At 40.7% G+C, this 22505-nt stretch overlaps 1 protein-coding gene across 1 annotated transcript in view; it reads left to right on the forward strand.

Moving 5' to 3' along the window:
• MCM8 (minichromosome maintenance 8 homologous recombination repair factor) overlaps positions 1-22045 on the forward strand; it is a 46952-nt gene extending 24907 nt beyond the window's left edge. The window contains exons 13-19 of the mRNA XM_044263425.1: positions 2497-2638; positions 6376-6571; positions 9576-9795; positions 10071-10280; positions 11338-11414; positions 18769-18958; positions 21738-22045. Of these exons, the coding sequence (XP_044119360.1) occupies positions 2497-2638; positions 6376-6571; positions 9576-9795; positions 10071-10280; positions 11338-11414; positions 18769-18958; positions 21738-21830 (1128 nt within the window). The 3' untranslated portion in view covers positions 21831-22045. The remainder of the gene's footprint in view (positions 1-2496; positions 2639-6375; positions 6572-9575; positions 9796-10070; positions 10281-11337; positions 11415-18768; positions 18959-21737) is intronic.
• Positions 22046-22505: the final 460 nt, after the last annotated feature.

Below are 22505 nucleotides of genomic sequence, written 5' to 3' on the forward strand. Positions count from 1 at the left end.
CGGGGTCATGCCTTCTTTCTTCACAAAACTACATAAACACTGTATTGCGCTTTAGGAACCGTCTGATAAAGATAAGAGATCTGTGTGCATCTCCACTGCTTCTCTGTGAGTTTTAAGTAAGGCAACTTCTGTGACCAACTTCTTGTTGGTGCCCAAGAATGTTCTGCCTCTGCCAGTCAGAGCTTAGCGGTCTCCCACCAGGGTTTATGATGGCCCTAGTAGGTTCTGCTTATTGGAATTCTTGTGGTTGCCTGGGAATGACACCTGGTAAGCCAGTCATAATGTCTTTTCTGAGAATGCCCATGTGTCCCATTCCTTCTGACCATCCGCAGTGTAGAAAAATGTGACCAGAGGGGCACCTGGGTGGCTCAGTCATTAGGCGTCTGCCTTCAGCTCGGGTCATGATCCCAGGGTCCTGGGATTGAGGCCTGCATCAGGCTCCCTGCTCTATGGGGAGCTTGCTTCTCCTCCCATTTCCTCTGCTGTGTTCCCTCTCTTGCTGTGTCTCTGTCAAATAAATAAATAAAATCTTTTTTTTTTTTTTTTTTAAAAAAGGAAGGAAGGAAAATGTGACCAAACCAGGGATCTCTTTGTAAGTAGTCCTGTGGCTACTGAATCTTTGTTCAGGGGAACTCTGACTGCATATCAGAATCATCTTTGGAACTCTGAAAATCCTGGGGCATGCCCTAGTCCAAAAATTAAGAACCTCTGGATTAGGGTTCTAGTATATCTGTGTGTGTATAACCTTCCACAGGTGATTGCGCTGGGCAGCCAGTATTGAAAACAGCTTTGACTTCATCACTGCATTTATAAGCCCACTGTCCTTCAGCTTGAGTCTTGATCCCAGGGTTCTGGGATCGAGCCCTGCATCGGGCTACCTGCTCAGTGGAGAGTCTGTTTCTTCCTCTCTTTCTGCTGCTCTGCCTGCTTGTGCTCTCTCTCACTCTCTCTGTCAAATAAATAAGATCTTTAAAAAAAAAAATTTTACTTATTTAGGGGTGGCTGACTCAGTCACTTAAGTGTCTGTCTTTGGCTCTGGTCATGATCTCAGGGTCCAAGGATCAAACGCCGCATCAGGCTCTCTGCTCAGCGGCGGGTGTGCTGCTTTTTCTCCCTCTGCCCCTTCCCCTGCTTATGCTCTCTCTTGCTCACTCCCTCAAATACATAAGTGAGACTTAAAAAAATTTTGAGAGGAGAGCAAACTAGTGCACCTGCTAGCACAGCAGGGACGGGCAGAGGGAAATAGAGAATCCCAAGCAGACTCCTGTCCAAGTGCAGAGCCTGACATGGAGCTCAATCCTGCAACCCCCGAGATCATGACCCAAGCCAAAATCAAGAGTCGGAAGCCCAACTAACTGAGCCACCCAAATACCCCTCTCTTATTCCTTTTTAATTTAAGAAATAGTTCTTGGTAGATGATGGTTTCAAAATAGATTTAATGGTACTGAAAAAAAATTTAATACCAAGGAATGACACTGGCAGTTTTTTCATGTTTTTTAAAACCTGGGATAATGCCATTTAGTTTAATTTAAAAATAGAAACTGTAATATTAATAGAAATTAAATGTTGTAGACAGTGGAGTGTGTTGTATGTAAGTGTTCTAGCCCTGCTAAACCAGAGTTTTTAAAAATTAGGTTAACATTAACAGTTATGAATTGTTTACTGCCTTTCATTGGGTATGTGTGTCAGGTACCAGATTAAGTGCCTTACATACATGATCTTATTACTCCTCAGGGGTGTAGGTGATAAAACATAAACTGAGGCTCAGAGAGATCTGAGAGCAACATAGTCAGTATACAGTCAAGCCAATATTTAAACAGTCTTCCTGACTTTGGAGGTCCAGGCTTTTAATTCTTATGCTATTTAACCACTTTTCTGACCTGCCATAGCTTGTTTACTCACAAGGTCAGCATTATTGAGCTATTTTATTATCTGCTATACAAAGAAGCATTGAAACCTTTGAAATTAAAATTGGCCCTCATGTATTTTCTGTTTGAACTTGAAAATGAAGCATAAAATGAAACTGTGTGTGTTCATATGACCACAGACATCAGAGGCAGGCTGCCTGGGTTTACACCTTCATAGCAGTGTGAGTTACTCTCTGCAGGCCTTGGTTTTCTATGTCACAAGATGGGGATGTAATAATACCTTGCTGTTAACTGTGGTAGTAAAGATTATACAGTAAAGTTGTTAGAAGAGTACTTGGCATATAACTGACATTTGTGAGCAGTCACTATTAGCTGTTTTTCCCTTTTACTTTGTCTGATTCTTTTTCTTTTTTTTTAGGATTTATTTATTAAAGAGCACACAGTGGGTGAGGGCCATAGGGAGACAGAGAGAGAATCCCAAGCAGACCCCATGCCCAGTGTGCAGCCCAATGCAGGGCTTGATCTCACAATGCTGAGATCAGGACCTGAGCCAAAATCAAGAGTCCAGTGTTCAATTGCACCACCCAGACACCCCTGGCTGATTCTTTTAAACCTTCTGTTTCCCTAGGCAGTATGCAACGTTGCTCCCCGTGGTGTGTATGTTTGTGGTAATACCACAACCACCTCTGGCTTGACTGTAACTCTTTCAAAAGATAGTTCCTCTGGAGATTTTGCTTTGGAAGCCGGTGCCCTTGTACTTGGTGATCAAGGTAAGAGACCAAACTCTTTCTCCACTGTTGACAACATTTAATTTCCCTAATATTACAGCTTCTATTTTTAAATTGAGCCAAGGGTTTTAAAGGCATAATTCCAAATCTAAATAATTAGTAGTTCTGGAGCTTTGGGCTGTTTTTTTAAGACTTTCTCTTTCCAGTTAATTTCTTTACATTCTGTTCAAGAGGCATTTGGATAGCACTGTATCAACCACTGAGTTGAGAATGAGTACCAGAAAAGAATAACTGGAAATACAGTTTATACTGCAGAATTGAAACTGGTACTTACTGTCATTCATTTTCGGAATCCTGCAACAGACACAATTATATATTGCTCCTTGTACTTCCCATTTCATAACAACCATCACATTTGTGATCTTTTATTTAAAGCCTGTTTTAAAAACTTTACATTAAGCGGGGGGATTTGGTCATCTTATTAACTGCCATATTCACATTGCCCAATACATAGGTGCATAGTCAATATTTGCTGAGTGCCTGACTATTACTTTGCCCAGCATATCATCTGGATCATGATAGTTCAAGGATAAGGTGAATGTTACCCTTTTACTCACAGACGGGACTTAAAATAAGAATTTAGAGCTATTACTTTATAATTAGAGGTTTTGCTATATTTTTAGCCCATCTCATTGGATGTTTTTCAGGATTTGACTGCTAGTTTATAAGAAATCCACTTAGAGGGCTCAGCAAGAATTGAGCTTTGTTACCCAAGTTTCTCTTGGTGACGCTCTAACCCTACTGAAAAGCATGTTCCCTTGCATGTGTCAGGCAGTGTGCAGATTCCAGTCAAGGTCTTTCATTCCTTTGCTTGTCAATGACCTCCACATTTCTGATTCCTCTCAGCACCCTCACCTGCCTGCCACTCCCCTGCCCCCCCCCACCTTGATACTTTACCTCCTTGGTTTCCAGGACATTATACTCTTCTGGTTTTCTTCTCATTTCATTGACTGTTCCTTCTCAGTCTTGTTCTTTATCTCCCCAGCCTTAACTGGTTGGCACCTCCAGATGCCTCTTTCTTGTGCCTTTATTTTCTTAGTCTGTGTTTACCTTCTTGATCTTATCTAGTCTCATGGCTTTGCCTAGCTATTTGCTGAAAGTTTCCAAATTTATATCTCTTCTTCAAACTTAACATGTCTTAAGCTGAAATCCTAATGTTCCTCTTCAAACTGATTCTTCTTACAGGCTTTGTCATCTCAGTCAGTGATAATTCCATCCTTCTGTTTGCTCAGATCAGAAAATGTGCATTCATCCTTGATTTTTGCTCATACCCCATATCCAGTCTATCAACAAATACTGTGGGCTCTACCTTCTGTATATGTCCACTATGCAGCCTCATCTCCAGGGCTGCTGCTATCTCTTACATGAATTAATAGTGCAATCTTATAGTGCCTGTGACTACCCTTGCCCTTCCTGTTGTTCTTAACAAGGCAGAGCTATCCCATTAAAACTCAGATCAAGGGGCGCCTGGGTGGCTTAGTGGGTTAAAGCCTCTGCCTTCGGCTCAGGTCATGATTACACGGTCCTGGGATCGAGACCCACATCAGGCTCTCTGCTCGGCAGGGAGCCTGCTTCCCTTCCTCTCTCTCTCTGCCTGCCTTTCTGCCTACTTATGATCTTTGTCTGTCAAATAAATAAAATCTTAAAAAAAAAAAAAAAACTCAGATCAAGTTATTCTTCTGCTCAGAACCTTCCAGTGGCTTCCTGTCTCACTCAGAGTGAAAGCTCAAGGCTTGACAGTGGTCCAGGGCTATTCACATTCTGGCCTTCAAATCACCTCTTTTGCCTCATCATCGGCTTCTCCCCTCTTATTCTCCAGCTACATAGCCTTCTGGCTATGCCTGGAACACAACCAGCACTCCAGGCACATCACATTCCTACTTTAGGCCTTTGTATTCATGCTTTCTTTACCCCAGATGGGTCTGCAAGGCCTAGTCCCTTTCTACCTTGAAGTTTTTGCTCAAATGTCTCTCCTTACCCAGAAAACTGATCTTACATAATTATGCCTATGTCTTGCAGTTCTTGAAATCATACTATCTTTTGAATATGACTGTATCTTATCTCACCTGTTTGAATGTAAGTCTTTGAGCTTTTTTTTTTTTTAAGTTTTTTTATTTTTTATAAACATATAATATATTTTTATCCCCAGGGGTACAGGTCTGTGAATCGCCCGGTTTACACACTTCACAGCACTCACCAAAGCACATACCCTCCCCAATGTCCATAATCCCACCCCCCTTCTCCCAACCCCCCTCCCCCCAGCAACCCTCAGTTTGTTTTGTGAGATTAAGAGTCACTTATGGTTTGTCTCCCTCCCCATCCCATCTTGTTTCATTTTCTCCTACCCCCTTAAGCCCCCATGTTGCATCACCACTTCCTCATATCAGGGAGATCATATGATAGTTGTCTTTCTCCGCTTGACTTATTTCGCTAAGCATGATATGCTCTAGTTTCATCCATGTTGTCGCAAATGGCAAGATTTCATTTCTTTTGATGGCTGCATAGTATTCCATTGTGTATATATACCACATCTTCTTTTTTTTTTTTTTTTAAGATTTTATTTATTTATTTGACAGGCAGAGATCACAAGTGGACAGAGAGGCAGGCAGAGAGAGAGGAGGAAGCAGGCTCCCTGCTGAGCAGAGAGCCCGATGTGGGGCTTGATCCCAGGACCCTGGGATCATGACCTGAGCTGAAGGCAGAGGCTTTAACCCACTGAGCCACCCAGGCACCCCTATACCACATCTTCGTTATCCATTCATCTATTGATGGACATCTAGGTTCTTTCCATAGTTTGGCTATTGTGGACATTGCTGCTATAAACATTCGGGTGCACGTGCCCCTTTGGATCACTACGTTTGTATCTTTAGGGTAAATACCCAGTAGAGCTATTGCTGGGTCATAGGGTAGTTCTATTTTCAACATTTTGAGGAACCTCCATGTTGTTTTTCCAGAGAGGTTGCACCAGCTTGCATTCCCACCAACAGTGTAGGAGGGTTCCTCTTTCTCTGCATCCTCGCCAGCATCTGTCATTTCCTTACTTGTTAATTTTAGCCATTCTGATGGTGTGAGGTGATATCTCATTGTGGTTTTGATTTGTATTTCCCTGATGCCGAGTGATAGGGAGCACTTTTTCATGTGTCTGTTGGCCATCTGGATGTCTTCTTTGCAGAAATGTCTGTTCATGTCCTCTGCCCATTTCTTGATTGGATTATTTGTTCTTCGGAGTCTTTGAGCTTTTTGAGGGTCACTCTCATATCTTCATTTTTATAGCCCTCACAACACTTGCCTATGGAAAATGCTGAATGAGAAAATACTGAATAAAAGTTAGTTAAGAGGAGTGTTTTGTTTGCTGTAAAACCGGCACAAATTCTTAAGTGTATGACAGTTCATAATTTTTTTTAAAGCTTTTATTTATTTATTTATATGACAGAGAGAAACAGCCAGAGAAGGAACACAAGCAGGGGGAGTGGGAGTGGGAGAAGCAGACTTCCCACGGAACGGGGAGCCCGATGCAGGGCTGGATCTCAGGACCCTGGGATCATGACATGAGCTGAAGGCAGTTACTTAATGACTGAGCCACCCAGGCACCCCTGACAGTTCATAATTTTAACTGCTGGGAACAGTTTAGTTCTTTATTATGAAACAGTTTCCATCCTGTAAGATTTGGAGCTTGACCAAAGAAAGCTTTTGTCTGTATTATTTTACTGTGATTATAGGTATTTGTGGGATAGATGAATTTGATAAGATGGGGAATCAACATCAAGCCTTGTTAGAAGCTATGGAACAGCAAAGTATTAGTCTTGCTAAGGCTGGCATGGTTTGTAGCCTCCCTGCAAGAACATCCATTGTTGCTGCTGCAAATCCAGTTGGAGGACACTACAATAAAGCCCGAACAGTTTCTGAGAATTTAAAGTAAGTCTCTTCAGATATTTATATTTATATCTTTAATATAGTGAATCCTTATAAATCAATAAGAAAAAGATAACAGAAGACATAATAGTTCACAGAAATGAAACCTTCCAGTAAATGTACAAAAACCTGTTTGAGCACCACAAATTAAAACAATGAAGTACCATTGATAGCTCTTAGATTGTCAGACATTTCAAATATTTATAATCATTGACAAAGGATTGGAGAAATGGGTTCTCACATACTCAGGTTAGCATACAGAAGGACAACTGGCATGTTTATCACTATTTCTCTTGAGAGAGCAAGCATGAGCAAGTGGTGGGGGGTGCAGAGGGAGGAGGAGAGAGAGCTCAAGCAGGCTCCATGCCCAGTGCAGAGCCTGACTGAGGGCTTGATTTCACAACCCTGAGATCATGACCTGAGCCAAAAATCAAGAGTTGGACGCTTAACCAAATGAGCCACCTAGGTGCCCCGTTTATCGGTATTTTAAATGTACATTCACTTTGTTTTGGTCAGTTCTACTTTTAGGAAAAATACTCACAGAAATAGTCATGCAAGTGTACAGAGATATATTTACAGGTGGGGTATGATGGCATTATCACAACCAAAAATCGGAAACAACTTAAAATACCCTTTGAAAAGGAAGTGGTTAAACTATGGCAAGACTGTATGGTGGAAAGTAACATTTACAAAAACGGAAGTAGCTCTGTATGTGCTGATAGCTCTGTGCTTTACTGTTAAAAGAGCACATTATAGGGGCACCTGGGGGGCTCAGTCAGTTAAGCATGTCTTCAGCTCAGGTCATGATCCCAGGGTCCTGGGATGGAGCCCCGTGTCAGGCTCTCTGCTCAGCAGAGAGCCTGCTTCTCCCTCTCCCTCTGAGCATCCCGTTTGTGCATGCATGCTCTCTCTCTGTGTCTCTCAAATAAATAAAATCTATTTAAAAAAAAAAAGCACATTATATTCTTATAAATGGGTATGATCCCACTTCCAAAAACAACGTTTGTATATGCTTTCTCTTCTAATTTCTTTTGTGTACGTTGGACAAAAAGTATAGGAAGGGGGAAATAGATTAAAATGATGCAGAGGTGAGAAAAAGGACAAAAGGATACCTCATGTGAAAAACTGGAAGCTTTGGGCGCCTGGGTGGCTCAGTGGGTTGAGCCGCTGCCTTCGGCTCAGGTCATGATCTCAGGGTCCTGGGATTGAGTCCCGCATCGGGCTCTCTGCTCAGCAGGGAGCCTGCTTCCTCCTCTCTCTCTGCCTGCCTCTCTGCCTACTTGTGATCTCTCTCTGTCAAATAAATAAATAAAATCTAAAAAAAAACACAAAAAACAAAAAAACTGGAAGCTTTGACAGATAATAGATAAAGAAGATATGGTATAGCTACATACAGTGGAGTATTATGCAGCCATCAAAAATGAAATCTTACCATTTGCAACGATATGGATAGAACTACAGGGTATTATTGCTAACTGAAATAAGTCAGTCAGAAAGACAACTATCATATGATCTCACCGATAACGTGGAATTTGAGAAACAATGCAGAGGATCATAGGGGAGGAGAGGAAAAAATGAAGATGAAACCAGAGAGCAGACAAACCATAAGAGACTTAATCTCAGGAAACAAAGTGAGGGCTGCTGGAGGGGAGGGGGTTAGGGGAGGGGATGGGGTAGCGTGGTGATAGACACTGCAGAGGGTACGTGTTGTGAGCACTGTGTATTGTGTACGATTGATGAATCATAGACTTGTACCCCTGAAACAAATAAGACATTCTATGTTAATTTAAAAAAAGGAAAAAAGACCAAAAAAATGGAAGTTTAAATTCTAGAGGAAAAAAAACAGATTTCCTAATGCCTAATGTTTGATGATAATATATATCTTTACTATAGAAATGATACATAGCAAAATGTACAGTTGTACTTGGAAAAGCTATACCACCACCACCAAAAAAGTCCATCTATTGGTTTTTCTTGATAAAATGAAAAACTGCTATATTTGAAAAATCAGAAAGATCCTGTTGAACAAGGACTTGGATTCTGGTTTATAGAGGTATCCAAACCTGCTTTGGGGCCTTGGCCAATTCTTTAATCACTCTGGATTTTAGTTTTCTTGTCTCAAATAGAAGGATTATCTATTGGTGGGATCAGGGAAGATGACAAGATGACTAGACAGAACACAGCATTTTTATTATAATGATTATAATGGCTTCGTGTTTTTTTTAAGTGAGGGGAGGAGAGAGAGAATATTAAGCAGGTTCCATGCCCATGGAGCCTGATGTGGGGCTTGATCTCACAGCCTGAAATCATGACCTGAGCTGAAATCGAGGCACCCAAGTATCCTGATTATAATGACTTCTAAGAAAAAGTGGGCTTTTTTTCTAAGTGATCATGGATGCATTGAGAGACTCTTTTGGTGAGAGAAAAAGTACAAAAGATTAAAACTACCCAACTAGAAAACCTCTGGTGAATCATATACCATGTATCTTAGAATTCGAAGTCATTGTGAAGCTCACCATTAGGTAATAAGATGGAAACCAGAGACTGTGGGATACCTGGGTGGCTCAGTCGGTTAAGCATCTGCCATCAGCTCAGGTCATCATCCTGGAGTCCTGGGATTGGGCCCCACATTGGGCTCCTTGCTCAGTGGGGAGCCTGCTTCCTCCTCTGCCTGTAGCTTGTGCTTTCTCTCTCTCAGACACACACACAAATAAATAAATTTTTTTAAAAAACAGAGATTGAGAAGGGACCATACCTCAACTTATGAAAAGTAGGTACATATATGGCTTGTTTACATGTTGAAGGGTGTGTGGCCTGGTGTCTCTTCAGAGTTGGTGCGTGTTATCGAGTCCAAAAGCTATTGCTTGTTTCTTCAACCTAAACTTCATTTTTAAAAAGTTCTATTGACATGGAACTTGAATAGTAAACAAGTAAACAACTTGAATAGTAAACCATTTTCTATTTGTTTTGATTCTAATCAATTTCTTCTTTCCTTTATACCTCTTAGAATGGGGAGCGCCCTACTGTCCCGATTTGATTTGGTCTTTATCCTGTTAGATACCCCAAATGAGGATCATGATCACTTACTCTCTGAACATGTGATTGCAATAAGGGCTGGAAAGCAGAGAACTGTTAGCAGTGCCACCGTAGCTCGCATAAATAGTCAGGATTCGAACACTTCTGTACTTGAAGTGGTGTCTGATAAGCCCTTATCAGAAAGATTAAAGGTAAGCTTCTGCTTTTTAATCATTCAGATTGGTTGTATTTGAATGTCAGAGTTTGGTATGTTGCTTTCATACTGAAGCCTTTTATATTGCAATAGTAGGGTTCATGTAAACTTTAATTGAAATAATCTAAGCCAGCTAGACTCAGAGCTAGAACTACAGTGTTTGTCTTATTTGGAAAGTCTTTTGGAATTTTTTTATGTATCTCAACAAGTTATTTTAACAGAAAGATTTTATTTGCTATCCTTGTAATGTTGGGCCTTTTTATCATGCTTTAGGTAGTTCCTGGAGAAACAATAGATCTAATTCCCCACCAGCTATTGAGAAAGTACATTGGTTATGCTCGGCAGTATGTCTATCCAAGGCTATCCACAGAAGCTGCTCAGATTCTTCAGGATTTTTACCTTGAGCTTCGGAAACAGAGCCAGCGGTTAAATAGCTCACCCATCACCACTAGGCAGCTGGAATCTCTGATTCGTCTAACAGAGGTTTAAGTTCATGCCTTTTTTTTTTTTAAACTTAAAAACGAGGGGAAGAAGTGATGTGATTTCTCTCCATTTCCTGCATATAATTAACTCAATTATTCTTCGAACTAAAATACATTAGAAATGGATGTGTATAAGTTCTTAAAAATGTTTGGTCAAGAGCGCCTGGGCGGCTCAGTCATTAAGTGTCTGCATTTGGTCTAGGTCATGATCCCGGTGTCCTGGGATCAAGCCCCATGTCAGGCTTGCTGCTCAGCAAGAAGCCTGCTTCTCCTGCTCCCTCTCCCCCTGCTTATGTTCCCTTTCTCACTGTCTGTCTGTCAAATAAATAAATAAAATCTTTAAAAAAAAAAAAAAGGCAACAAAACTTCCACACAACCATTTAAAAAAAATGTTTGGTCATATCTCTTTCATAACCAATCAAAGTATAGCTACTTCTTTCTAGGCATGAGACTAGCACCTCCCATGCAATTTTTCTTTTTCCCCCTTTTATTGACATTTTAGACTCTTGGAGTATGACAAGTGGTTAGGTTAATTAAGGATTCTGAGATTCTAAGTTGAATATATGGAAACATGGAATGTGTCAGTATTTGATTTGATACCTGACAGGTCCATAAGGATAGTACCTATTTTTCTAACAGCAGTAACATTTATTCACAGATTCCGAATGCTAGGAGACTCTGGCAATTAAAATTAGCTGGAGTTTGGGCATTTGCATTTAAAATCAGATTATCCTTCTGTGTTGTTTTAACAGATTGGTTAGGCATGATTTCCTGAAAGTAAAAGGCAAGGAAAAACCACATGTATTTCATAATCAGTTTTTCTGAAATGAACACTTAGAAAGATATATGTTAGTAGATTCAAACAGATTTTCATCCAGATTTTAAACGAGTGATTGTTTTCATACTCAAATTTTCAGATAATTTTATTCCGACTTTTCATATTTTAGTCCCCCCCATCAGTTTTTGTGCAAAATGAATAAATGAAATAAACTTTGATATACTGTCTGCTCAGTGTAAATATACTTTTGTTATGTAAAAATGCTTGTTTTCTTTCAAAGGCACGAGCAAGGTTGGAATTAAGAGAGGAAGCAACCAAAGAAGATGCTGAGGATATAGTTGAAGTTATGAAATATAGGTAAGATTAGCTGCTGTTTTAAATGAAATACCAGTCATCTTTTCATCTCAAATTTTATATTTAATTAGGCAAAGCAAAATTATTTTTATGTAGCCCATTTGATTCTCTGAACAAACTATACTTTCTTGGTTTAAAATATCTGTAAATCTTTATATTAAAATGTGTTTTTTTGAATGGGTAATACATTCACATAGTTCTAAAATAAATTAAAGAATACGTATTTTGAGAATGCTCAAAAGCAACGTCATAATAGGTAAAATCATCAGCACTTAATGACTATTAACCCTTTCAACCAATTCCTAACGTATTATCTTTTGTCTGGTGTGTTGGTTTAGTATTACACAGTGCCTGCACTGTCCATTTTCTCTTTTACATGATTCAGTACTGGTTTTGAGGGGTCTTGTAGATGAAATTTTTACCAAGCTGGCTTCATTCCCTCTCCAGTTGACTTCATTGTGTTGGAGACTCTCCAGTTGCCATTTATAAGCAACCAGGTAGTCTAGGAATTACAAGACTGTCTCCTACAACGTGTACTGGAGGTTCAGTGTGCTAGCATATGACATAGAAGAGTGCCCACAAATACCTGTGGTCTGCCTGACTTCTGATAGACCAGACCAGTAAGAAACCTAGAGATTGCCCTAACAGAGATCCTTTTTCTCACTAGAAAACTAAGTCAGTGAATCTAACCAAACTTACAGAAAATCTGGATTCTAAACTTTTTTCCCCCAGTTAAAAACAAGGACAAGCAGTAGGGACTTCTTGTTTAATGACAAAAAGTTGCCTCTTTGTTTACATTCTTTCTGAGCATCTTGCTCTTAAACTCTCCATCTGTGTGGGTGGGGCTAACATTTCCTTTTCCATTTAATGATCTCTCACCCTTTGGGCCTTCTGGCCTGACTCTGCAAAACAGTGTCATGTGCTTCTACTTCATAGACTTTTGGCTATCGAGCAAATCAGGGATCAGACTACCTTGTCACCTTCTTTTACCTGTAACATTCTGTTTTTGAAGCTTCACCCTTATTTAGTTTCCAGAGGCCTCAGACTCCAGACATTGCCTCAAGCAGCCATCTGGTATTTCTCCACAATAAATCCACTGGTCTGATTTGTTCTCATATCTGAGCATTACACTTAAGATAAATTATTCTTTCAACCTTTTTGATAAAAATGGTATATTACTAATTTGTCATTGGTTTTGCATGTCTGAATCTTCATCCTGAACAGTGTTTACATGTACTTATCCATTCAAGAGGAACTCTGTGGCATTTCTTGTAGAACTTTATGTTTGTTTCTACTTCTCAAAACTGCCTTGCTGGTAACTCTGAATTAGCCTTAGGCTGTCATCAAAAAGGTTACCTCGTTGTTAACTATAAACAGTACCTACATGACATTACCAGGTTGTTTCTGTGAATTGAATGTGCTTTACCGGCTTTCATAAAAATTTTCAGATAACGAGAATAGGCTGATTCCTAGTGATTGGAATTACCTGCTGTTATTTCCATAGTATATTTCAAGACTCAGTTAAACACATTGAGACTAGATTGTGAATTAAACTTTCCATACTTTCTGACCTTAGTCTATACTCTGTAAGAGCAGGGACTTTATCTGTTGTACTTACTTCCAGGATCCAGAATCATACCTACCACACAGTATGCCCTCAGTAAATATACTGTATTGATAGTAAAGTTAACCGTAGTAATCATTTTTCAGTCATTAACTCTTCATTTCAGAGTTTCTTTCTCTTGAGTTTTTGAATGTTTGCCCTTAATGTGTTTTTGAACCTGTAAAATTACATTTTAACTTGAAGCAGTAGTCAAAATAAGAAAAATCTAAACTGTGATACAGTTGATCATAGTTATCAAAGCACATAGCTATAAAAACTAAATGTTTATGGGTAAAAGTTTACATAAGTTTTCTTTAAAATTAAAAATATACTAAGAAGGGGGCACTCTTGGGTGGCTCAGTTGGTTAAGCGACTGCCTTTGGCTCAGGTCATGATCCCAGGGTCCCGGGATTGAGTCTCGCATTGGGCTCCTGCCTCAACAGGGAGCCTCCTTCTACCTCTGACCCTCTCCTCCCTCATGCTGTTTCTCTCTCTCTCAAATCAATCAATCTTTTTAAAAAAATATACTAGGAAGTATGGGAGAATAGAACCATCTTGAAAGATGAAAGAAAATTGAGTTTTTTTCTCTTTCAGGAAAGTGGCTCAGATATTTATAAATCTTCACATCTGACCCCATATAGCTCAGATTCAGATCCTACATATGCCACTCATTGGCTCTGTAACCTTTGGCAAATAACTTACCTTACTAGACTTTCCTTCTTCCTCTGTAAAATGGGAATAAGAATAGTCCCTGAATCAGAGGATTGTTGAGCTAAATGGGATAGGATATGGTGGTTAAATATAATTAAGGTGAACATAAATTGTTAATAATTAACATAATAGCATAAAGCATTTTTGTAAAGTATCTTATGAGAAATAAGCTCTTGTTCTGTTATGGAATGGGGACTGGATCCTGGACAAAAAAATCAAGCAGCATTCAGAGACCTTGAAGGATCACGAAGGTTTAATTTATGCTGGCGGGCTCAGAGGAGAGTAATCTCTCCAGGTCAGAGCCCCAAGCACAAACGAAGGGGGTAGTTTATACACTTTTACTTCCATCAAAGGGGGTAGTTTATACACTTTTAGTTCCATATCTGTGCCACTCTTAAGGCTGTGGCCTGTGGGGCTAGGTGGGGTTAGAGGAAAACCTGGAATGGCTCTGGGGCCGAGACTTGGATTCCCTTGCTGGATTGGTCGGCCGCCTCAGAACACAGATTTATTTTATCATCCCCCCCCTTTGATGCCCTTTTAAACGCCTGGTTTAGAGGGCATCATTTTTATTATCTATAAGCGCCTGGTTTAGAGGGCATCATTTTTATTATCTATGGGGCAGTAGTAAGGAGCAGCTGGAATCAGATCTTGGCAATGTGTGGTAAGCCTGGTAAGGGCATTAAAAATACAAGGACCAAATGCTACTGTGAGGAGGAGCATAAGGAGGGGGCCGATGAGGGGGATGAACCAAGGGAACCATTTGCTAGTAATGGTAATGTAAGAGTTGAGAGGTCCCCCCCGCCCCCACCAATGCCAGGTCAGGCAAGCTAATGGCAGTGAGGAGGAACAGCACACCACATAGCTGAAGACCAGGACTGACTGGGGTCAGGAAAACCATGGTGAAAGGTGCTTAGGAGTAGACCTCAGTTGTGGGTCCACAACCTTAGTTAGAGGGAGCCATTGTGGCTAGCCGGATAGCAGGTAAAACCTGTGGACAAGTAAGGGCAGTAAAACACCCTAGGATTACTCAGTAAACAACAATAATGGCAAGTTTCTGGGGGAAAGTCCAGTCAGAAGGGGCAACAGTATAGAGTCCAACCCCTAGGATGAGGAATATCATGCTGATGAGAGCTAGGGACCACGGCAAGCAGTTGTTCATTATTTGGTGGGGTCTCGTCAGACATGAAGCCAGAGCGGATCTATAGGGTTTGACTGGACTTTCCACTGGTGTGGCTCTTCATTGGAGTGATGGGCTTTTTTTCATTCTGGAGTGTTGGACCCATAGGGTGATACCAGAAACCCTAAGGGTAGTAAGGGTGGTTAGAACACAGAGACCCTGTCCACTGTGGTTTGAGGGTGTCCTTTTTTTATCTTTGATCTACACTGCCTAGAAGGAGTGTACCTGGGACCCTAAGGAGGTTGGGGCCCTCTCAGGGCCTTTGTAATTATTTAAGGTGGTCCCAGGGCCTGAAGGGGTTTTTTTTGTTTTGTTTTAATCTCCAATTTGATGGAAGTTTCCTGGAAGGCTCCCCAGGCATGGGGGAGGCCATCCATATGCTAATTTGAAAGGGGAGTAATGTAGAGTCCCACGTGTGCAGCAGGCATGTAGGAGGGGGTGTAGCAGATTTGGCCATGGGAGGCTAGTCTCCTGACAAAACTTTGCTAAGGTTCCCTTGAGGGTGTGATTCATTTGCTGTTTTCCCTAAGCTTTGGGGCTCGCAGGCAGTGTGGAGTCTCCAGGTGATGCTTTGGGTAAGACCTGTACAATGTCTGCTACAGTGTGGGCCCACTGTCACTATGGATTGTTAATGGCAGGCTGAACTGGGGCACGATCTCCCACAAGAGGACTTTGGCTACTTCCGGGCTTCACTCCATCCTGGTTGGGAAGATTTTGACCCATCCAGAGAATATGTATACTTTTACTAGTGGATTCACTGCTAGTGAATCCACTGCTTGGCTGCACATTTGTGAAGTCTATTTCTAGAACTTTGAAAGGGGTTACTTCCATCCCAGGACACCTGGCGGGCGGGGGCTGCGGTGCAGGTCGAGCATTATTTTTAGCACATGTTATGTATTGCCCACTGGCTGCTCGACATAGTGCTGGCTGATGTAGTAGTACTTTTTGGAGGGCTTCTAAAGCAGTTTTTTCCAGGTGGGTGAGTTTGTGATATTTTTTGACTAGATGTCTTCCTGTTGCTGTTGAGATGAAGACATGCCCATCTGGCATCATCCACCAACTCTTTTTAGTCCAGGTGGCCCCCTCAGCCATGTCCTTACTGGCTGTGGTCTTGACAGCCTCATCTGCCAGGTGATTTCCCCGTGCTATGGAGTTGTCTCCTTTCAGGTTTCCTTTACAGTGCAGGATTGCTACTTCTCTTGGAAGCCAGATGGCTTCAAGGAGTTTTAGTATCTCTTCTTTGTTTTTGATAGCTTTTTCTGCGACAGTTAGAAGGCCCCTCTCCTTGTAGATGGCCCCTTCTATATGCACAGTAGCAAAGACGAACCAAGAGTCAGTGTGGATGTTGACCCACTTGCCTTCATTGAAGGTGAGGGCTCCGACTAAGGTGTATAGTTCTGCCTGTGGGTCTGACTGCAGCTGGTAATGCCTTAGCGTCTAAGACTTCAGTGCTTGTGGTCACTGCATAATCTGCTTTCTGGGCACCCTCTTGTAGCAGACTGCTGCCATCACTGAACAGCACAAGCTCTGGATTTTTTATGGCTTGATCCTGTAAGCCTGGACAGCTTGCGTAGACTTTATCAGTTACTTTGGAACAGTTATGGTCTGGTTCCCCTTCTTCCGTGGGGAGAAAGGTTGCTGGGTTTAATGTTCTTACTGTTTTGGATTCTTGCAGAGGAGCCCTTGATATTGTGTTAGCTGAGAGTTGGAAAGGAAGCGGTGTCCCTGTGTGTTCATGAGGGTCGCAACTGTATGAGGAACCTTGACATTAAGTTCTTACCCTGGGGTGAGCTTGTCTGCCTCCTTAATGAGTAGGACTGTGACTGCTAGCACCCTGAGGCACGGTGGCTATCCTGCTGCCACAGAGTACAGTTGCTTTGACAGATATGCAACTGGCCTCTGCCAGGGCCCAACAGTCTGGGTGGGTACCCTGAGTTCTTTTTTGTGTATAAAGAGATTGAAGGGTTTTTCTTATTTGGTAGGTGCAGGGCTGGATCCCACCCCAAGGAAGCCTTTATCTCTGTGAAGGCAACCTTTGCTTCCTCAGTCCAGCCAGGGGGTTCTCGATTTGGTCCCCCTGAGAGATCATAGAGGGGTCTTCTTATTGCTGAAAACCCAGGAATCCAGATGCAGCAGACTCCTGCAGCCCCCAGGAATTCTTGTAGGCCCCCCTTTTTTTCTAGGGCTATGGCAAATAGATGAGGACTTTCTTTTTCTCTGGCCCTAGTTCTCTCTTCTCTTTGGTGAGGAGGAAACAGAGATTGGACCTGTTGTTGGCAGATGTGCGCCTTCTTCCATGAGGTTAGGTATCCCCAGTTTGACAGGAGCTGTGGAGGGCCTTTGTGCCTTTTGTGCAGTCTTCTTTTGTGTCACTGGCGAGTAGGTCATCCACATACTGGAGGAGCGTGCATGGATTTGGGACCACTGTAGGGAGACAGCTACCTCATTGATGGCCCGCAGGACCAGCTCCTCACCTGACAAGTCTCTTTTGAGTCTGGCAGGAACAGCAGAGCGGGGCCGGTCCAAGGTGACCAGGTGGGAGACTACCAAAGATTAGGCAGGGTGCGCTTTCTCCGTTACAACCCCTTGTTCCGTCACTGCCACAGCATTGCCCCCAAACTGGTGGCAACAATGGGCCAGTGCGGTTGGGTTTCCCAGTGAGGGAACCAAATGTTACAGAACACGGACTGGATCCTGGCCAAAAAATCAAGTGAAACTCAGAACCCTTGGAGGATCAGAGCTTTATTTTACACCGGCAAGCTCAGAGGAGAGTAATCTCACAAGGTCTTAACCCCAAGCACAAACAAAGGGGTTATTTTGTACACTTTCACTTCCGTATCTGTGCCACTCTTGAGCCTGTGGCCAGTGGGGCTAGGGGAAGACCTGGAATGCCCCTGGGGCCGGGACTGGGACTCCTTTGCTAGATTGGTTGGTCACCTCAGAACAGAGATTTTATCAGTTCATTATATTTATTTACATTAATTAAATTACATGTATTATTTATTACAGTCTTATTTGGAAGATTCATTCCTATTTGTACAGCTTTCTCTTTCATGTGGGCTCTTATTGTTCAGGGATCAAAATGAAGCTATGTTTTTAGAAACCCTGTAAACTCATTGCTATAAGCTCCTTGAGGGCAGGAGTTATAACTGTTTTATTCACCATTACAGATCTACTGCCTAGCAGGTGACAAATTTGTATTTGATTAACCAATTCTGGATTTAAATAACATTTTTTTGCCGTAAGCCATGATCTGTTCCATAATCAGCCACAGAAGTGGATTACGGATGATGGCTAATTGTATCTCTGGTGTTTTCAGACTTCTGGCTAAAATCTACTATAAAGTACATATGTCTTTCTTTGATGATACTGTGAAAATAAGAGGAAGCGGCAGAGAACTAGTGGAGCCTTTCATTTCTGTCGTGACTGCAAGTCTGCAGAACCCTTCTAGTTCATTCCCATGGTATTTTAAAACATCTTTCATTTGTCAGATGCTTCCCTAGGAACTGGGAACATATCTTTATCCTCTAGAGCCTAAATTTAATATGTTTAGAATTTCTTTTTTTCATGAATCAAAAAGAATGTTCCAGGTATTTATATCACAGTTTATCAACTTTGTATTCTTAAGCTTTTCTCTTCTCAAATGTACAAGTTTCTTACAAGTGGTAACTATGTCTAAAAATGTCTTTATCTCCACATAGTTCAAACCATAGTGAATTTAATGGTGGCCATTCAGTCAGTACATGTTTAAATGTTTGCTACATGAGCCTCATGGTTATGTACACATTTTTCTTCTTATAACCTGAGACAAAAAATTTGTAGCCATGCCACATTGTGTAACTTTGTTTTTCTCTCCTCTCACTAAGTATGCTAGGAACTTATTCTGATGAATTTGGAAACCTAGATTTTGAGCGATCCCAGCACGGTTCTGGAATGAGCAACAGGTCAACAGCAAAAAGATTTATTTCTGCTCTCAACAACATTGCTGAAAGAACTTACAATAATTTATTTCAGTTTCAACAACTTCGGCAGATTGCCAAAGAACTAAACATTCAGGTATGATAAACCAAATGCTTAATACATCTTTTTTTTTTTTTTTTAAGATTTTATTTGTTTATTTGACAGACAGAGATCACAAGTAGACAGAGAAGCAGGCAGAGAGAGAGAGAGGGAAGCAGGCTCCCTGCTGAGCAGAGAGCCCGATGTGGGACTCGATCCCAGGACCCTGAGATCATGACCTGAGCCAAAGGCAGCAGCTTAACCCACTGAGCCACCCAGGCACCCCTTAATACATCTTTTTTATGACAATCTCATGAGGTCTTTAATAAGTATAGAGCTTTTAAATTTCAAAAGATTTGGGGGGGCCTGAGCTTTTAAATTTCAAAAGATTTGGTGGCTCAGTGGGTTATGCCTCTGCCTTCAGCTCAGGTCATGGTCTCAGGGTCCTGGGATTAAGCCCCACATCAGGCTCCCTGCTCAGCAGGGAGCCTCCTTCCTCCTCTCTCTCTGCCTGCCTCTGCCTATTTGTGATCTCTCTCTGTGAAATAAATAAGTAAAATCTTTAAAAAAAATTTTTTTTCAAAGGATTTGGATGACTGTGGAAAACTACAAAATTTCCCCAAAAAATTAGAAATAGAATTATGCTATGATCCAACAATCACACTACTGTGCACTTATCCAAAAAATACAAAAACACTAATTGAGAGTGATATATGCACCCCTATATTTATTACAGCATTATTTACAGTAGCCAAATTATGGAAGCAACCTAAGTGTCCATCTATAAATGAATGGATAAAGAAGAAACAGTATGTGTATATACACACACACACACTGGAATACTACTCAGCCATTAAAAAAATGACATCTTGCCATGTGCAACATGGATGGAGCTAGACATTATAATGCTAAGTGAAATAAGTCAGAGAAAGACAAATACCATATGATTTCACTCATATGTGGATTTAAGAAACAAACAAAAAAAAGAGAAGGAAAGACAAACCAAAAACAGACTCCTAACTATAAAGAACATTTTACCAGATGGGAGGTGGGGGGAGGGGATGGGTAAAATAGGTGAAGGGAATTAAAAGTACACTTTACCGGGTATACCTGGCTGGCACAGTCAGTGGAGGATGCAACTCTTGATCTCAGGGTTGCAAGTTCAAGCCCCACACTTAGGTGTAGAGATTACCTAAAAATAAAAATCTTTAGGAGCCTGGGTGGCTCAGTTAAGCATGTGACTCTTGATTTGGCACAGGCCATGGTCTCAGGGTGTTCAGACTGAGCCCCAAGTTTGGCTCTGCACTCAGCAGGAAATCTGCTTAAGATTCTGTCTCCTGGGGCACCTGGGTGGCTCAGTCGTTAAGTGTCTGCCTTCGGCTCAGGTCACGATCCCAGAGTTCTGGGATCGAGTCCCACATTGGGCTCCCTGCTCCGCTGGAAGCCTGTTTCTCCCTCTCCCACTTCCGCTGTTTGCATTCCCTCTCTCACTGTCTGTCTCTCTTCTCTGTCAAATAAATAAATAAATAAATAAACTCTTTTTTAAAAAAAATGATTGTCTCCCCCTTTCCCTCTGTCCCTCCCACTCCCGTATGTGCTCAATTACAGGTGCATTCTCTCTCTCAAATAAGTAAATCTTTAGAAAAAAAAAAATCCTTTTTTTTAAAGTACACTTATTATGAGAGGACTAAATAATATGTGGAATTGCTGAATCACTCTACTGTACCCCTGAAATGAATATAACACTCTTAACTATTTCTGGAATTAAAATTTAAAAAATAAAATGGAGATTGAAAAAAATAATATTTGGATGAAAAGAATGGAATAGGATTTTTTGGAGAATTTCAAAATATAAGCTTATTTTCTTTATTTAAGCTATGAAATGAGCTGCCCAGAGCTTTTTTTAAAAAGTTGTTATCTAAAACACACACTTACCTCTTTTTCAGTATCTTGACAATTGGGAGAAACATGGCTCACTTTCCATATTTCTCTGACCGGCCCATGTGGGCAAGTCATGTTAACATCTTTTTGTTTGTTTGTTTGTTTGTTTGTTTTGTTATTTATTTGACAGAGATCACAAGTAGGCAGAGAGGCAGGCAGAGAGAGAGGTGGAGGCAGGCTCTCTGCTGAGCAGAGAGCCCGATGCGGGGCTCGATCCCAGGACCCTGAGATCATGACCTGAGCTGAAGGCAGAGGCTTAACCCACTGAGCCACCCAGGCGCCCCCATCTTAACATCTTTGAATCTCAGTTTCCTCATTTGTTAAATAGACATATTCCACCTGCTCTACGTACTTAAAAGTTTTAGTGAAAATGGATGTAAGCACACAAAAGTTTACACAGAAAATTGCCCACTTGATTTCAGAATTGAAACTAGTCTAATTTTTGTTTTGAAGCAAATCTAAAACAAAAATAAAAAATACTCTGGGGGTGCCTGGGTGGCTCAGTCAGCTAAGCATCTGCCTTCTGCTCAGGTCATGATCCCAGGGTCCTGGGATTGAGCCCCGCATCGGGCTCTCTGCTCAGCGGGCAGCCTGCTTCCCCCTCTTTCTCTGCCTCTCCCCCAGCTTGTGCTTTCTCTCGCAAATAAATAAATAAAATCTTAAAAATACTTTGGATCCTGGAGTTTCTATTTTTTATTGGCTTAGCTAATCAACTAGAATGGAATCTCATAATAGAATGGAAAGCTCATATGTAAGCAGTTTTCTCTGAGGAAATAAAAATAAATTTATTTGCCCAAGAAACTTGAGATTTGTATATATCTGTTTGAGAGATTCATTTTATAAATCATATTTTTGCATATTACTTAATGGGCTGTTTTTTTATATTTTATTCCAGGTTGCTGATTTTGAAAATTTTATTGGATCACTAAATGACCAAGGTTACCTCTTAAAAAAAGGCCCAAAGGTTTACCAGCTTCAAACTATGTAAAAGGACTACCAAACCAGCACCTCCAGGGATTATTAGCAGTTTAAAACCATCTCAGTAATAAAGAATATATTAAAAAAAAAAATACGGTTCTCTAGAAAATGACATGCTAAAAGTAATAGGAAAAGAGTGTTAATTTAAAAAGTAACAAAGTCAGGTGCTTATTTTTTACAGCTTTTCTGAAAGATTAAAAATAAATTGTTTATATTTTTAAATGATATGTAGTTTTATTTTTGACCTCTTTTATTCTTAGAAATATTTCATAGTTGTTTTTTTTTTATATTAAGTGTTCCATCTGGGTAAGTATTTGCAAAGTTACATCTTAAAGTTTAAATAGTTCTGACATACAAATACTGAATATCTTTCAGAAATAAATTGAAACCAACTTTCCAAAACAAATTGGAAATATTTTATATTGACATATTTAACTTAACATCTTAGCTACTGAAAAAAAATTTTAAATATGTTCTATTACCAAAGTTAAATATGTACCTGTTTTAAGTCAGTAGCTGTACAACGCTTATATTAAAAAACCAAGCAGCCTCATTAACTTACTTACTACACAGAAAGTGAAAATGCTATTCTAAACCCTTCTGCATGCACACAATTTCCCATTTCGTTCCAATTTAGTTATATGTCATGATCTTATGTTAAATCTACATTTAGCCTCAACATTAT

This window comes from Neovison vison, chromosome 8 (assembly GCF_020171115.1).
Source record: "Neovison vison isolate M4711 chromosome 8, ASM_NN_V1, whole genome shotgun sequence".
Lineage (NCBI taxonomy): Eukaryota > Metazoa > Chordata > Mammalia > Carnivora > Mustelidae > Neogale > Neogale vison.